At 47.2% G+C, this 16,294-nt stretch overlaps 2 protein-coding genes across 9 annotated transcripts in view; one reads left to right on the top strand and one right to left on the bottom strand.

Moving 5' to 3' along the window:
- Positions 1–3,310, bottom strand: part of spri (Src homology 2 domain-containing protein sprint) — a 42,259-nt gene extending 38,949 nt beyond the window's left edge. The window contains exon 1 of one of the 8 annotated variants that reach the window (XM_077665717.1): positions 3,209–3,310. Coding sequence is in view for 1 of the 8 variants with exons in the window: in XM_077665714.1 (XP_077521840.1) it covers positions 1,524–1,530 (7 nt within the window). In the remaining 7 variants the exon portion in view is untranslated. Of the gene's footprint in view, positions 1–1,523; positions 1,546–1,994; positions 2,542–3,208 lie in introns of those variants that run through there. The other 7 variants (XM_077665721.1, XM_077665716.1, XM_077665719.1 and 4 more) reach the window with 7 other exon arrangements.
- Positions 3,311–4,772: 1,462 nt separating this feature from the next.
- On the top strand, positions 4,773–9,145 carry LOC144132957 (uncharacterized). Its single transcript, XM_077665712.1, has one exon. The coding sequence runs from the start codon at positions 4,920–4,922 to the stop codon at positions 8,859–8,861; it is 3,942 nt and encodes a 1,313-aa protein (XP_077521838.1). The 5' UTR covers positions 4,773–4,919; the 3' UTR covers positions 8,862–9,145.
- The last annotated feature ends 7,149 nt before the right edge of the window (positions 9,146–16,294 follow it).

The raw sequence follows: 16,294 nt of genomic DNA, 5'->3' as shown, positions 1-16,294 counted from the left end.
TCATGTAACCAGTAGCAGGGATTAGCATGACATCATGCCAATGCTTGAACCATTACCGGTAGCCACCACAACAGGACAACACCCTCCCCATGGTGCATGCATGGCGTTGGTTTGTATTAGTGAGCACTCTTTGAAGCACAGAGTGGCAAAGTTTACCCAAGATGATCATGACCATATGCCTAACATACAGGACTTATTCATTCCAAATGTGCAAATTTGTACAGAGGATTACAGAAAAGACTGATAATAGTGAACTGTTTACACACCTGATGTAACACTCTGCTACCTGGACAGCCAAAAAGCACCGTGTGCTTAGGCTGGACAGGAAAACATTATGTATTATGCGAGTGTGATTAAAATTTTATTTGATTTTATTTGATTAGTGTACAATCATTTTAACTTCCGCTGACTAAGGCTGACCTGCAGCACGAGGTAAAAAAATCTAAATTTCCTGGAATAAAAACTGCAGAACGCAGGCAGCTTCCAGGCTTCAATCTGATTTTCAGCTGCCTTCAAAATTCAATGAAATGAAAGTGCACGTGAGGGAAACGTGCATACTTGAAAACAGTCACAAAAATTAACAGTACTAGAAGGAGTACAGAGCAGAAATATCTTTCAAAACTTGCTACAGAATACTTTATCTCAGCATTGCATTCAAACTTTGGACTACTTTACAAACTCTGCTAAAATCTGGGCTACAGGAGATGGCACCATTATCTTATGCTTGTGGCAACCAATTTAGGTTTCCATCACATAAGAGGCCATATTAACTCTAAACTGAATTCCTCTTTACGACATAGTTGTTGTGCCCCAAGATTTGCTACTTTAGGTTTCATCTCAAGTTGCCTGGAACCACACCAAAGCAATGCACGAATGAACTGTTCGGAAGTTTGTGGTCCCAGTTAACAGTGCCTGTCAGAGGCGATTTAGAAGAGCAGCGTGCAGAACGTATGCCAATCAAAACATTCTGACCCACATTGAAAGTCACTTAATTTTACGGACGCCGAACATCACCGTGCCTATACTGAAACTTGCATGTTAATTTTAGTACATTTGATGCGAACCAAATAAATCAGAAACCTGCCTCGCTTTCTAATACAAGCACCGCCACAACGTCCGCAACCTTGAAGGCAGTGAGGTTGATTGGCTCTGCTAGACGGAATTTCCTCATACGACACTCCTTCACTGCAAATGAGTCACATCTACATTGGCATTCACTACCTCACACGGAAATGGCAATCAAGGCGCGACTACAGTGCGGAACTGAGATGGAAGAGTGTTGCACTCGGTCAAGTCTGTGAGCATGCCGCGTTTCAGCCAGCGTGGGCGCACGCACAGCTCGTTCGGCGCTACTGAGGACGGGAGTCAGCAAATGATCGAAGGTTTATGCGGAATACCTGCGGTCCACCGACAAGCATCCGTACTACATCGAATGACAAACGTGTCATAACGTGGACGTTCAAACAGCAGCTGACCGCAGGCTGTGGGGAGATGCCATCCGATCATTGACGGGCGTAACATACCCCGCATGCAGCAGCTTCCTGTGCGAACGAACAGCGACAAGTCGTTAGACTCAGCGTGACGGGCTGCAGTTGGTCAAGTACGCGGCACGACCGAGCATGAGCGGACGTTCCGCCGTTACGAAGTCATGCGCCAAAAGTGTGACGCACGAATGACCGCGACGGCTCGCTGTAAAAGAAGCGCTTGACCGCCGATGGACTGACGAGACAGGGCGCTCACACAGCGTAGAACAAGGCGGCAGGCACGCAGCATAGTTGCTTCTCGCCGAGAAGGCAGGAACGTGAACATACTTCTACCAAATTATGTGCAATACCTCCGCAGTAGCAATCGACCGAAGGCAAAAAAAAAAATGAAAAGGCAGGCAGACTATTCAATACGTCTGCATGCTTGCAATGCAGCGACGTGCAAAGGTTCGAAACAAACGTTTTCCGAAAAACGTCGCAGCGAAAGAAACAAACACAACAAAAACTCACCTATGAGTTGTGTTTCATGAAACTCCACGCATTCTCTACCAGCACCTTGGAAGTTTCATATCCGCTACTGTTGAACCTCGAGAAAAATCAACTCATCAGGACGTTTAAAAGAAACTGCAGCTACAACGGCGGCTGTCACAGGCCAGGAGTGCGAGCTTCAACGAGCATAGTAAACATTCACTAGACACCGACCCACTTATGCGCCTGAAAACAGTTGAGAACAGTCGCCTACTGCCCTCACCTATTTTAACGCTTCGTGTTCGCAACGCGAAAAAAATGCGCCAGATGATACTACGGATGCGTCACAAGATTTATGCTCACCCTGTGTGCGGTTGGAGTGTTACTGTAGCGCACTTTTCTGCACCAGGCTTGCCCTAAACTTGGTCATAGAACACGTTAGTGTAGTGCAGTGGCAAAAAGTCGTTGCATGTTGCACCTTCCATCAAGTGGCGCGCACAGCGCGTTCCGAGTTTGACTGGTTTGGTGTCTGCCTTCGTATTCCTAGAAAACTGTTGCAAAGCGTGTGCGTGTTGCCGCAGTCTCATACGCAAGGACAAAAGAAGGTGAGGAGACTTCACTCACACCTGGTCAGTGTGGAAACAAAATTATTGGCAGCGCCTGGTGACACGCGCGTGTCGCCAGCGAGCTAGGGGGGCTAAAGTGCTGCTGACACGCACGGAAATTCTTCATACCCACATGACTATAAAACGCATAAAATCAACTTAAACGTTTAAAATATTGAACTGTAACTTCAATGTTTGCGTAAAAAATAGAACTGTTTTGTTCCTTTATTTCGCCGATTTTTTAAATAAAACGCATGGGCAAAGAAGGTTATGAATTTGAGGATAGTTGAGGCGAGGCAGCCGCAAATCGAAGAAAAATTATGCCGCGAATGGAGGCGGGCTTCTCGCAGTGAATTTCTCTCAGCGACACAAATGAAGGTCGTCCGAACCGTCGGCTCGAAGGTAGAAGGCCAGTATGAGATTATGCATGTGAGCCTGAGGCTCAGTTCCAAGAAGATGCTGGTGTTTTGGGGTCTGGGAGCGGAGGTGCGCTCCGGAAATTCATGTACAGTACTCACAGCGGCACAAATGAATTTCTTCCGGACCGTCGGTTTGTGCTGCTGTTTTCTCGATGTCGAGCAAGCGTGCGACAACGTACCCCATGCCGGGTCCAGTTCTGCTAGATTCCATGCTTTTACTTCCCTGTCGTACCTGTGGCTTCCGGGGCTATTGCTGGCCAATATTGGATGCCTGTGTAAGGAAAACACGGTCGTTGTCCACTTCGGGTCCTCGATCGGTCTTAATTCCGCCATTCAGCACGGAGCGCTCGGAGAAGTAGCAGACGATCCCGGAAGGAGCAACGGCAGCGCCGCCGCTGCGCGGGATACGGAAGGGACCCGCTGCGTCTACATGGCGAGCGCGCTCTTTCCCAACTTACCTAATCTAAAAACGTTGGCAGCAATCTATACCCCCCCCCCCCCCCCCCACCCTCCCCTGCTCGCATGGGCAAGGCGGGGGCGCTGCCAAAATTATTCTGTCGTCCCATTCACACGACTTCTCTTCCAAATATTATCTTCTATGACAAATTTTCTGGAGTCAAGAGATGAGAGCCAACAGGCTCTTATACTTAATTATTTTCATTTTCGGTTTTGTGATTGAGTTGTCAAAAAATGTACTTTTTAGTATTCACATTTTTTCGAAGGTGATAATAAGCGCAGAAAGGATTTTACCGCGATTTTACCGGTCATTGTGCCGCCTGTTTGTCATTGTTTTTTTTTTATCTTGTTATCCCATTCTGGGTGTTCCAATGGATTTTGTTTTCGCGCCACTACGCATTCGATTGTATGATCGTACGTTCGCCACGCGATATTTTGAATTTAAACCTTTCAACTAAGAACACATTTCTCAGCATGAGTTGTGGCTTTTGGCTATTTCCGGACTTTCACGGCATGTTTGAGCCAGTTTTGGTGTGCTCTGCTGGGCACACAGAGTCGACAGAGTGGTGCGGTGTCAAAACCGAAGATCGATCAACAACAGTTTGAGCATTGTGCTTCGCTCGGAGTAGCTCTGCATTACTTATTTCACCGAGTAAATTGGTGTGGTGTTTCCGCGGACAGGTGTAGGGTTGGCAAATCCCTAAAAAAAAAAAAGTCCGAAAAGCCATTATGGAGAGAGCCGTTGTGCATGTTCCTGGGCAGATGCTCTGAAGTTTGGAGACAAAGGCACGGTTGTAAGTTTTCTAAACGATTCGTGAAATGGTCGCGACGAACGTTGTGGACACAACGGCGTATATCTGCATGAAAGCTAGATTAGTTGTGCATGCTTTTTTGGGAGGAGAACGCGTATTTTCACAAATTGTGTTTGTAGAGCTCCTAACATTCGAGCTGGCAGTCTCAGTAGTCTAATATATACGTGGTTCTTTTATTTTCTAGGAAACGTGGACCTGACGACAGCCAAAGTATCGGGGAACTTCGGAGATCTTCGTGTGCCAAGCCATCAATATGAAAGAGCGCCGTGGAATCGCGATCGCGTCTCTCTGCTCACGGTGACGCATTGCTTCGTCGCTGCTTGCCGTCAGCGCGCTTTTCTGTCGTCGCGGCGTTTGTGCTCAAGGAGCGAGAACTGGCAGTTCCACCATGCAGTGGCAGTGAAGTGCATCCATCTCATTTCCTGGTTAGCCTTGTGCGGACAAGTTGTGGCCGTTAGTCCGTGCTTCATGTCAGCAGACTGTGCGCGACAGCTCCTGTGCAAGGCAGAAAAATCCCGGAGGAATGCATTCTTTTGAATTGTGGAACTCACTGTGACTGCTTTCAAAACTCTGTTCTGGCTGTGAGCGCGCCATTAGCTCATTGCAGTGGCAGGCCGGTAGGTAAATGATCTTGAGGGCTTCAGTACATTTTTGCCTAGCACTATAAGAAACGAAATGGCGAGCAATACAGTACCTGCAATTAAAAAGTTTCCTTCAGAGTGCCCACAGGTCCAACAAGACACCCAGTCTGCCACCTCTGCGCACTGCACGAGTCTAGTCCCAGTGTGCACCAAAAGTAACACTCGTCTTGCTGCTGAAGGGGCACCCACGCTGTCAGCTGCAGTAGGCAGCTGCAATGTGCCGTGTAACGTCTTGGACAAAACTGGAGGGAGTTCCAAAGCCAATGCAAGCTCGGAAAAAGCAAAAATTAACTTGCTTAGGGACCCCAAAAGTCTTGCAGTAAGCACAGGCAAAGATGGCTTACAGACTTGTTTGGAAAAATGTAAACAGACATTCAATCAGGGTGCAAATTTTTTAGACAGTGCAAGTGGTGCACCGATTGGAATCATGTCGTCATCTGGAGGTGTCGCGCACTCTGCAAGCCTGTGTGCGGCGCCTTGGTCTTCTGCTTCCGACGTGACGAATAAGTCGGCTCAGGAGTCTCCCTTCCATGCGTCAAGAGCGTGCAATAAGCCTAAAAATCATCGGACTGCTTCTGTTGTGGATAACCCCACTTTCACCTCTTCAGATAGTTCAAGAAACACTGGACCTGTTGTGCTGAAAGATGAGCCTGTATCACCACCTCATCTGGACAGTCCCAGTGTTTCGTCACGTAACATGTCAGCATTGGCAACACTTAGTGGACTGAAGGCTGTGTGCAGCAACAGGCAAGTAGCTCTACCATGTGCAAGCTCTGAAAACATTGACCTCAGTGGTTCTTTACTGCCTGCAATGTTTTCAACAGACAGACTTGCTGTGCAGCCAGCAATGCAACGTCCAGACACTCCATGCTTGAATGCCACTGCTTTTAAAAACGCTTCGTTTGTGAAGTGCGAGTGTGGCTTTGGCCCTGTTGACCTAGGGGCCATGGAAAAGCACATCATGGGCAACCATGTCAAGCCATTTAGCCATGGCTGCGAACTTTGTGACAGGAAATTCTCCACACGGAGGGAGCTCAAAGGTCACTTCATTTGCCACATGCACATACAGGAAAATTTTCCGGGACATGACACATCTGATGTGGTGTCGGATCCATGTGATCTGCAGCAAGCTGATCCCAACTTAAATCCTGCTCAGGAGCATTGCTTGTCAGGAGCAGTAAAACTGTATGAAGCAAATCTTGCACTGGGAAGTTACGTTGGTGAAGGTGAGAGTTACGAGGTGAGGCATGAACCAAGTCACCTTGGCCCTGTAAATGCAACTGGCAGTATGTCCCACTGGCTGTTAAGACGAGACTTAGTTGGCTCGAAGCTCCTGCTCTCCTTTTTCAAGTGTACGGTGGGTCAGTGCAAGTACACGGGTACTCGGGCAGCTGATTTCTACAATCACCTCACGTCACACAAGCTGACTGAAATGAGGCGCCTGCTGTGCATCTATTGTGGCAAGCTCTTTGATGCCATAGCGGTCCTCGTACAGCACATGGAGAGTGCCCACAGGCATCTGATTCAACAGTGTGGCCACTGCCTGTACAGGTCCAAACTGCCTATTCACGTCCAACTCCATCATAAGCACTTCCATGCTAATGAGAAGCTGCTGGTTTTTGTTTGCACAGATGCGGAAAAGCCAACTGCTCTAGCCAACATTCCCTCACAGCGCGTTAGTCTGACGCATTACTGGTGTACCACCTCTGGCTGTGGGTTCAAATGTTTCAACCCAGATGTGTTTGAGTGGCACTTAAGCACGTTGCATCCGAAGGCCGAAAAGTACACCTGTTTTATTTGCGACTTGCCATCTCGTAGCCCACAAGCACTGGTGCAGCACTGCGTTGGTCATGACATGGATGTCGTGCAGTGCGGCATCTGCCACCATTCTGAGCCAACATATGAAAAAATGCTGAAGCACCTCTGCGATTACCACTTTGACAGCCCTCTACATCTCACATTCCGCACTGACCGCTTGGCAGAAGAGTTCAGAAAGTTCATGGTAGCACTACAAAGTGATCCTGAACAATGTATCATCAACTTCGTCTCTCAGGAAGCAGTCTCGATGGAAGAACAGGTGCATCAATCCACTGTTCCATGTGTCACTGCCTCAGACAACTCTCTCGGGACGTCCTCTGCACTGTCGACACCACAGTCAACAAAACCTTGTCCCTTCTGCCCTGACCTTCTCGTGACACTGGCGGAACTCACAAAGCACTGCATCGTGGTCCACAACATCAGCCTTCGAATCTCGGAGACGTTGGAGCTTATGCTGAAAAGGAAAAATACAGCATTAGCCATGGACAAGTGTCTGTTCTGCCCGTTTTGCAGCCTCACCTTTTTGGATAAAGAAAAGCTTCAGGAGCATATGTTTCTAGAGTTTCACTATCTGCCTGTCCAGTGTGGAGCGTGTGGCCATTCCACCTTGACTGAGGCTCACTTGAGACAGCACTTTCTGTCAACTCACCCTCAGAGGCCTCCAGCATTTACTATTTGCAAAAATGAAGATTTCGAGGCCTGGGTGGAAAACTTTATCTCGCAACAAGAAGCTCGCTGTTATGTAGTCGAAAAGCCATACCAGTGTGCGGAATGCAAAGAGCGATGTGGTTCTGCCAGCGAACTGCGGCTTCATATTTGTTCTCATCTCAAGTACTACCCTTACCACTGTCGCATATGTGACGAGTGCTTCATGAGCCAGGAAGAAGTTGAAAGACACCAGCGCGTGAAACACAATGTCTTGGGACAGTATTCCACTCAAGAAGTCAGGTTTGAGACCAAGGAACTGAAGATTGATGGGCTCATTGAAGCAGCAACAAGAAAAGTGCAAGAGCTTTTGGAAAACTCGCCCACCCAACAGTGTTTATGGAAAGGATGTCTGTGCAAGCCGTCAAGCCTGAGCGAACTTGCTCTGCATGTGAAACAACATATCGAACAGCGCAAGACATGTGGCCAGTGCCATTTCAGCTCTTATAGTGCAGACGTTGTTGCGTGGCATACTAGAGAACAGCATAGCCCTGTGTCTAGCAGCACTGAGATCCCTTCGACCAGTGCTGTCAGTTGCCATCCTCCCCCGGCAAGCCTGCGACTGTTTGCATGTAGCTTTTGCAGCTACAAGGGCCACAGTTCTCAAAGCATTCGTGAGCACTCCAAGGTTAAACACCCTGGTAAGGCAGCAAAGTTTGTCGCACCTCGAAGGAAAGACTTCCAGGCCTTAACCTCCAAAGTGGTGGAAAGTGCAGAGAAACGCAAAGAAGAGTGTTGCAGTGAGCAGTTGCACATTTCTCTTGCACGTCCTAAGCAAGATGCCTTGTGCGTCTCTAGGCGGTTTCTGAAAAAGCAGGAGTTCAAGTGCAGCGTGTGCAATTTCTTGGCATCGTCGGAACACCTACTTCACTTGCACAAGTTAAATTTTCACAGAGGTCGACAAAGCCTAACTTCACGACCGGATGCCATTGCTAAAGCTTTGTGCAACACCATTTTGCAGCTGGCGACATGTGCAGAATCAAGTATCGCCTCTTCTGAAACACTAACATCTGTGCAAGCTACAGGCTCTGTGCCTCGATCGTCTCCATCAGTCAGCAGTCATGAATGTTACAAGTGTTCCATATACTTTGATTCGAAAGAAAGCCTGTTTGGCCATATGGTTGTGAAACACCATATGCATGCTGTGTGTGATGCCTGTGGCAGGGGCCTAATGAACAATACTGCCGCTTTCCTTCATGTTGGGAAGCACACTCCTGAGAGCACTTTCACTATACTTAGGTCTTATCTGCATAGTGTCTCGCCAAACATAAAAGTGCACAATACTATAAATCCTTCCACACATGAAAGACCTTTGGAGCACACTGCTGAAATTTATGTGGTACCTCCATGTGCTGGTGGTACACGGGTACCACTTAGAGAATTTGGTCTTCAGTGCAACTTAAATGTGCATGTACAGGTGAAAGATATCAAGAAGCTGCCCTCTCTGACTTAGAAGGTGCTTTATCAACTACTGCTGACTAAGTGGCTTAATTGTGCTCCCAAACAGAGAAAACGTTTGGCTGTGTTGTAGACTATATTTGTGCTATGTGTATTTTTGTGTGTAATAAGCAGTTGTCACAGACATAGTGAGTCTAATGACACACCTCCAGCACATTACCATCTGTAAGTAATGGCATTTTTTCATAGTGCTTGTTCATATACACGTTGCTGTCAAGAATTTTATACACGGGTTTTGTTGTAGCAGTTGTGCATAAATTTGTGATTTCATGATTGAAACTATTGCAGTGTGCTTCTTTCCTAGAGCAGAATTGTCCTGACAATTAGAAATTAGTGTCACATCTGGGTGCATGAAATGGCACAGACATTTTGACAATTGAAGGCTTTCCAGCTCACAGATATGTGTGGTTGTAGCTTAATACAGCAGCAGTTGCTGTAACTGGCACTTTAGAGAGGAGGTGCAGTGGTAGGAAGAGTTCAAGGGTGAAGATAAATCTGCGCTTTTGGACTCTTACCCCTTTCACATGGACGCCACAAAGGCCTTTGAGAATCGGGTCCCTGTGTTCAAAGGCGCTCAGTGAACAGCTACATGGCACTAGTGTAGTGCCTTTGCCACTAATATCCTCGGAGGCCAAGGCGTCCATTCGGGACCTTCTGACCCCTATGGGGTGGCCTTCGAGTACTCACTAACGTAGTGCCATCTGGCATAAAATAGTAAAAGCAAAGAATTAAAAACCTAAGTAGCTGAGAATGCTTAAAAACATCTTATAAATAAAAAATGATTAGCCTGGTTTTACTTTCTGCACTGCAGTTCATATTTTATACTTGTACATTAAGGCAGTAAAAATGCAGCAGCAATACTGGGTGCCCATGGTAAGTGGCCTTTTTAATTATTTTATGGAGGAAGTAAAATGAGATAAATTTCTGAGCTCAAGTAATGCGTAAAGTACTGCAGTTCAATTTTAAAACACTCACTTCAGCCACATTATGCACAGCATCTGGTGCTAAAGCTCAACAACTGTTTTACCTTTGGCCTGCTGTGTATGTGTTGCTACTCCTTTGAGGTTTTGCTCCTTTTGCAAAAGGAGGCATCTTTGCTGGAAAGGCCTTCAAGGAGTGCCATGTGACAAGGGTATCAGATGGCAAACCTAAATATCGCATCAATGGCATGAACACAAACCATCATGGGATCTGCATTTGCCAATGAGCATTCGTTTTTTTGCAGATCTAGTGTCTGTTTGATATCATTTGACAAAAAGGCATGATAATTGCACCTATATAGACAGCACAAGAAGTAAATTGCGATATATTTCAGGGAGTATGGCATGGTTCAAAACAGACACCGGAGAAGTTCAGTTCACTAGCAACATCTGATATGTCACTGATGCAGTCGCTAAATTTCCACTTGCTATGCTTCTATAAAACTTGCATATATTCCTGCACTGAGTATGTTCAGCCGTTCTGCAATACATGCATTACTGTTGGTTGACTGGCCAAAGGTGCAGTCATGGACAAAAGTTTGCGTGACTCGGATTCGTACAAAACAAAATTGCAGCCTATTTTGCTTGGCCAAATGCTAAGTATGTGCGCTAGCATGTTTCATTTCGCTTTCGGTTCAAGGCTAGGGTTCCAAGGTCAGGCTTTAGCAAAGATCAGCGAAATCTGTGATTGGCGACGTTGCTGGTAACGCACCATAAAATTTTAAGATTGCTTAACACACCTTAAGAGGGCACTGTGCAAGCAATGTGTTGTGATCCATTGTGCACAGATGGAAGTTGATGAAGACAATGACATGGAATGTACAGCATGAAAGAATGGCAGTTAGACACAAGGGGTGATAGGTCATGGCAACAGCATAATTTTATCGTACACTGCATGGCCAGCAAAGCTGATCTGTTCGTGCCGCCGAGGGTTCAAAACCGAGGCGTGGCACAGTTGTGGCCATATTTATTCCATTTCTGCAGGTTTATCTGACTTCAGATGTTCAAACAGACATTTTTTTTTTTTTTCGAGATTGGAAGCCTTAGTGCTCGCGTGCTAACGTTTACTTCTATGAGATCAGGCAAAACAAGTAAATGAAAAGCATGGATTCATGAGGACACATGCGTGTTCTATCTGCTGGAGCAAATACCAGCAGACTCTAGCGAGGCAACGCAGAAATAAATTTTTTTCCGCAAATCTACATCCTGCAAACTTTTGTCCACAACTGTACATGCAAGAATAAAAGCTCTTCAGTCTTATTTTTGACATGTTTTTTTGCTTAGCCTCATGTGTCCATGATTAATTAGTAGCCAGTGACCAGCCTCGGGATTTCGGCACTGTTCTCATTCTAGTGCTCTGCCCTTTACCACTGAAATTAATTACACAAGGGAAGCCTGTGGCCCTGAAATGATGCTTGCATGAAAACAATTTCCTTAGTTTACAGTTAAAGCCCAGTGTTACACTTGTGCTTGTCTGGACTGGACAGGCTGAATTTAGAATAGTAGGCTCTGTTTAGCGTCAAGGGAGTAATGCAACCAATGTTTCTTTTTTTTCATGCACCAGGAGTATGTTGTAAATATGGCTGACGTCTGTAAATGCCAAGCCTTTTTCGTGTGGTACAAAGGTTTGCAATATAACTTGTGGCTTGTAAATTAACTTAAAAGAAAAAGTGGGTATGCCAAATTATAGGTCCATTACAAGCTGTTTCTTCACAAGTTGGTCAAGTAGCAGACGGGGTGGCTGGGTAGTGATGTGGACCATGTCGAGCGATGAGGCACGGTTAGAAAACTCCTACAAAATAAAGATTCCAACAGAAATTCACAACATTCTGCTGGTAGCTTAGATGGAATATACAATGTGTTATGATGTTATAAAAAGGCTGTCAGGAATTTGAACGCGGGAGTACATTGTGTAAAGATGAACATGGTGGTGACCCATGAAAAGCCATCAGCAGAGGTGAAACTATAACAAAATCTGTGCTGTACTGATGCACTGTCACGAAAGGCGAACCATTGCTTAGGAAAAAGGTGTCTTATACCAGTGCACTCACTGTAATGGCAAAAGAATAGAGTTAGAGAAAATTAATGGCGCGATGGGTACTTTGAATGCTAAGTCATAAAAGACCGAAGCAGAATGGGATTTTGTTGCAGTACATACTTTCGGATGTATAAACAAATTCAACAGAATGTGACAGTTGAATGATGGGGGTTCCACCAGGGTGACCCTGAAACCAAAATGAAAAGTAATGAATTGAAACACCCTGGTTTTCCTTTCCTGAGAAATTCAAGGTCATGTCATCAGCACTTCGACATGAGCTGTTAATTTTTTTATGTGTGTGCCATAGGTGCTATCGCAGTTATTCACAAGATGAAGCAGCAGTGGTGGGTCCTTATTATGCAATGCATACTTAATGTATTAGACGAACCACAAAGCATGATCAATGAGCCAGACAGGTAGAGCGTAACAGTGGGTCTAAAAATTAATATGGAGAAAACTACAGTAATGCTCAACAGTCTTGGAAGGGAACAGCAGTTTACAGTTGAGAGCGAAGGGCTGGAGGTGGTAAGGGAATACGTTTACTTGATGCAGATAGTGACAGCAGATCCAAATCACGAGAGCAAAATAACTAGAAGAATAATAATGGGCAGGTTCTCTCAGCTCATGAATGGCAGTTTGCCGATATCCCTCAGGAGAAAAGTATATAACAGCTGTATCTTACCGGTACTCACCTATGGGACAAAAACGTGGAAGATAATGAAAAGGGTCCAACTAAGGTTAAGAACAATGCAGCAAGCTATAGAAAGGAAAATGATAAGTGTATCACTGAGAGACAGGAAGAGGGCAGAGTATGTCGGGGAACAAACTGGGGTTAATGATATCCTAGTCGAAATCAAGAGGAAGAAGTGGGCTTGGGCAGGGCATGTAATGCGCAGGCAAGATAACCGATGGCCCTTAAGGGTAACGGACTGGATTCCAAGGGAACGCAAGCATAGCAGGGGCGGTAGAAAATTAGGTGGGTGGATGAGATCTAGAAATTTTCAGGGATAGGGGGGCGCAGCTGGCACGCAGGACAGGGCGAGATATGGGAGAGGCCTTTGCCCTGTGGTGGGCGCAGCTCAGGCTGGCAATGATGATGGCACCTGCATTAGAATTTTCACATTCGGATGATGTTATGGTTGCACCACTCGCCATACTCAGCGATATCGATGTCCTGCATGTTGACCTGGTAAAGAGGGTTTTAGCATAACTCGATGCGCAGCCGCAATCCGCCAAAACGGGGAGCCAAATGCACAGTGGTAGGGGCGCATTTGCACCTGTCACGAAAGGTGGCGCGAAATAAGTGAGCGCCTCGCGGAACCAAATCGCGCTGTTAGCCCTTTTTCAAGCAGGATTTCGCCATATCGCGATCCGCTATCATGATTAGATTACGCAGCGCTACCAACTGCATGCGTCTGCGTAGCGGTGAGAGTGCGCCCGCCTATGGCTCCTCGAGGTCACCAGCGCATGCGCAGTTACGGAAAGTGCGCACGCAGATGTATATAGTTATCTGCACAGTAGCGTACTCCTTTATGCGAAAACTGTTGACAAGTTAACAAGGGCGGATTTATGGCCAACTCGTAGAAGGCGCGGTACCAAATATGTATCATAAGTTTTCTTTTTCTAGGAAAGTAAATGGCGCATTAATTCTCTTACATTTCGATGGACACCCGAACCACGTCGCAAGGGTAGGAAGGAAGGTGTGAGAGTGAAAGAAGAAAAAAATGTGGATTAGCTAAGCTAATCCAGGTTATACAGAGCAAAATATGTCGTCGTTCACAGTGTTCATTGGCGTTGGCAATGTTCTAGACGGCGATGGCTTTGAGGAAAGGAAGGGCGCATAACTGGCTCCCTGGATATGCGGACGCCTCATTCGGGCTTTGATACATGTGGCGGTGTTGAGAGAGAGAGAGAGATGTGGCCTGAATGCATTAGCGCTGGCAGCGTTGTGGCTGACATGCGGCACTGCAGCAATAACTAGGCCGCAGCGTTCATTTGGTGATCAATCTCTCGCGATCAACCTAGCTGCATGCCACCTCCCAGGGTGGCAGGGAGGGCACGCTGCCTATCCAGTGTGCGGAACGCAATCAAAGCAGGCTTTTGCAGTTGGACACGAAAGCCACGTACATGAAAGCGAGATTAGGTCTCCACTGGCCCACGGAGCCGGTTGTGCGCCTTTCCTTTCGTGAAAATGAACGGCCTTTGCAAAGTTGTCAACGCCAATGAACTCTATGAACGCCGTCGGCTTACTTGTTTTGTTTGGTTTTTGAGGAAAGGAAATGGCACAGTAACTGTCTCGCATATCTCGGTGGATACCCGAACCGCGCCGTAAAGGAAGGGTAAAGGAGGGAGGGAAAGAAGAAATAATAATAATAATTGGTTTTGGGGGAAAGGAAATGGCGCAGTATCTGTCTCATATATCTTTGGACACCTGAACCGCGCCGAAAGGGAAGGGATAAAGGAGGGAGTAAAAGAAAGAATAGGTGCCGTAGTGGAGGGCTCCGGAATAATTTCGACCACCTGGGGATCTTTAACGTGCACTGACATCGCACAGTACACGGGCGCCTTGGCATTTTTCCTCCATAAAAACGCAGCCGCCGCGGTCGGCCTCGAGCCCGGGATCTCCGGATCAGTAGTCGAGCGCCCTAACCACTGAGCCACCGCGGCGGGGCTTGGAAAGAAGAAAGAAAACTGAAAATTGAAAAAAGAAAGAAAACTGAAATTTGGATTTTTAGGAAAGGCGTGGCGCTGCGCCGCGGCGGAACAGCTGTGGCTCGGTGCTACCAGTGGCGAAATCGAAAGTTCGCGGCTAGTAAAGCTTTCGCTCTAAAAGGTGCCACATTGGAGGGCTCCGGAATAATTTCGACCACATGGGGACCTTTAACGTGCACTGTCATCGCACAGCACACGGACGCCTTCTGCGTTTCACCTCCATCGAAACGCGGCTGGGATAATAATAATAATAATTGGTTTTGGGGGGAAAGGAAATGGCGCATAATCTGTCTCATATATATAGTTGGACACCTGAACCGCGTCGTAAGGGAAGGGTAAAGGAGGGAGTGAAAGAAGAAAGGAAGAGAGAGGTGCCGTAGTGGAGGGCTCCGGAATAATTTCGACTAACCCAGGTGGTCGAAATTATTCCGGAGCCCTCCACTACGGCACCTCTGGGATAGAACCCGGAACTCCGGCTCAGAAGCCGAGCGCGCTAACCACTGAGCCACCGCGGCGGGTTGAATTTTTTCTAAATTCGCAGGAAAAAGGGGACCCGCCGCGGTGGCTCAGTGGTTAGGGCGCTCGGCTACTGATCCGGAGCACCCAGTTCGAACCCGACCGCGGCGGCAGCGTTTCGATGGAGGCGAAACGCAAAGGCGCCCGTGTACTGTACGATGTTAGTGCACGTTAAAGAACCCCAGGTTGTCGAAATTTCCGGAGACCTTCACAACGGCGTCCCTCATAGCCTGAGTCGCTTTGGGACATTAAACCACATAAACCAAACCATCTTTCACCCCCACCTTTATCCCTCCCTTTACGGCGCGGTTCAGGTGCCCGCCGAGAGACAGATACTGCGCCATATCCTTTCCCCAAAAATCAATTTTAAGGATAGAGTGGAGTCAGTGTACGTGCTTCTTCGGTCGTCGTAGGGAAGGAGATGGTCCAAAAGTGCAGCTGTCGCGCCTTTACTTTCGCGCCGCAGCCTTCTCCCAACACAAGAAAAACGCCAACTTGCCACGCCAAACTTGAGCCGGCAGACGAACATTTCGCGGTGCATTCGCAGCAGACCCTTCATTCTCCTCGATCGGCGCGTCATCATACACGGTAGCGAACAGTATATACACGAGCATGTAGTCTGCTGTTCCCGGACGGGGCTAGCGGTGTCGGGCGCGCTTCCGCCCCTGCGTTGCGTGGAAAGCCACGGGCATGAATCACTCGATCAGCCGCAAACCGTGCGAGCAGCCGATGAAAATTCACGCGGGAGTCGGAAATACCCGCAATGCACAGTGCTTATTTGAGGCACTGCTGCGGAGTTAGCTTGCATATTCCTATAACAATATTAATGCATGCCCAGAAGGCCCCTTGACCAAAACAGACAGCTCAAGAATGTAAACGCATAAATGACAGTCCAACCTGAGTGTTGCCATATTGGGCACTGGACTGCTGTGGGCACCCGATAGTACCATGCGCACTGCACTTGCAGCAGGTGGTGCTTGCTTGCACCAGGTGCACAAAGTAGTCCAGTGACCATTATGGTGACACCCAGGTTATAAAAGAGAAGGTGCAACAGTTGCATAAAGTGGTGCCTGGATTGTAGCAGGGGGGTGATCACATTGAGTCATGAATTAATGATCTTTGACTTGCCCATTTCAGATTCTACGGCGGTGCTAGAACCCTTCAGGACACTATAGTCCATCT

This window comes from Amblyomma americanum, chromosome 5 (assembly GCF_052857255.1).
Source record: "Amblyomma americanum isolate KBUSLIRL-KWMA chromosome 5, ASM5285725v1, whole genome shotgun sequence".
Classification (NCBI taxonomy): domain Eukaryota; kingdom Metazoa; phylum Arthropoda; class Arachnida; order Ixodida; family Ixodidae; genus Amblyomma; species Amblyomma americanum.
Note: the sequence above shows the minus strand (reverse complement) of the source record. Positions and strands in the feature narration are given on the sequence as shown.

Coding starts and splice junctions, on each gene's coding strand:
- LOC144132957 (XM_077665712.1), top strand. CDS start 4,920: ATGGCGAGCAATACAGTACCTGCAATTAAAAAGTTTCCTTCAGAGTGC.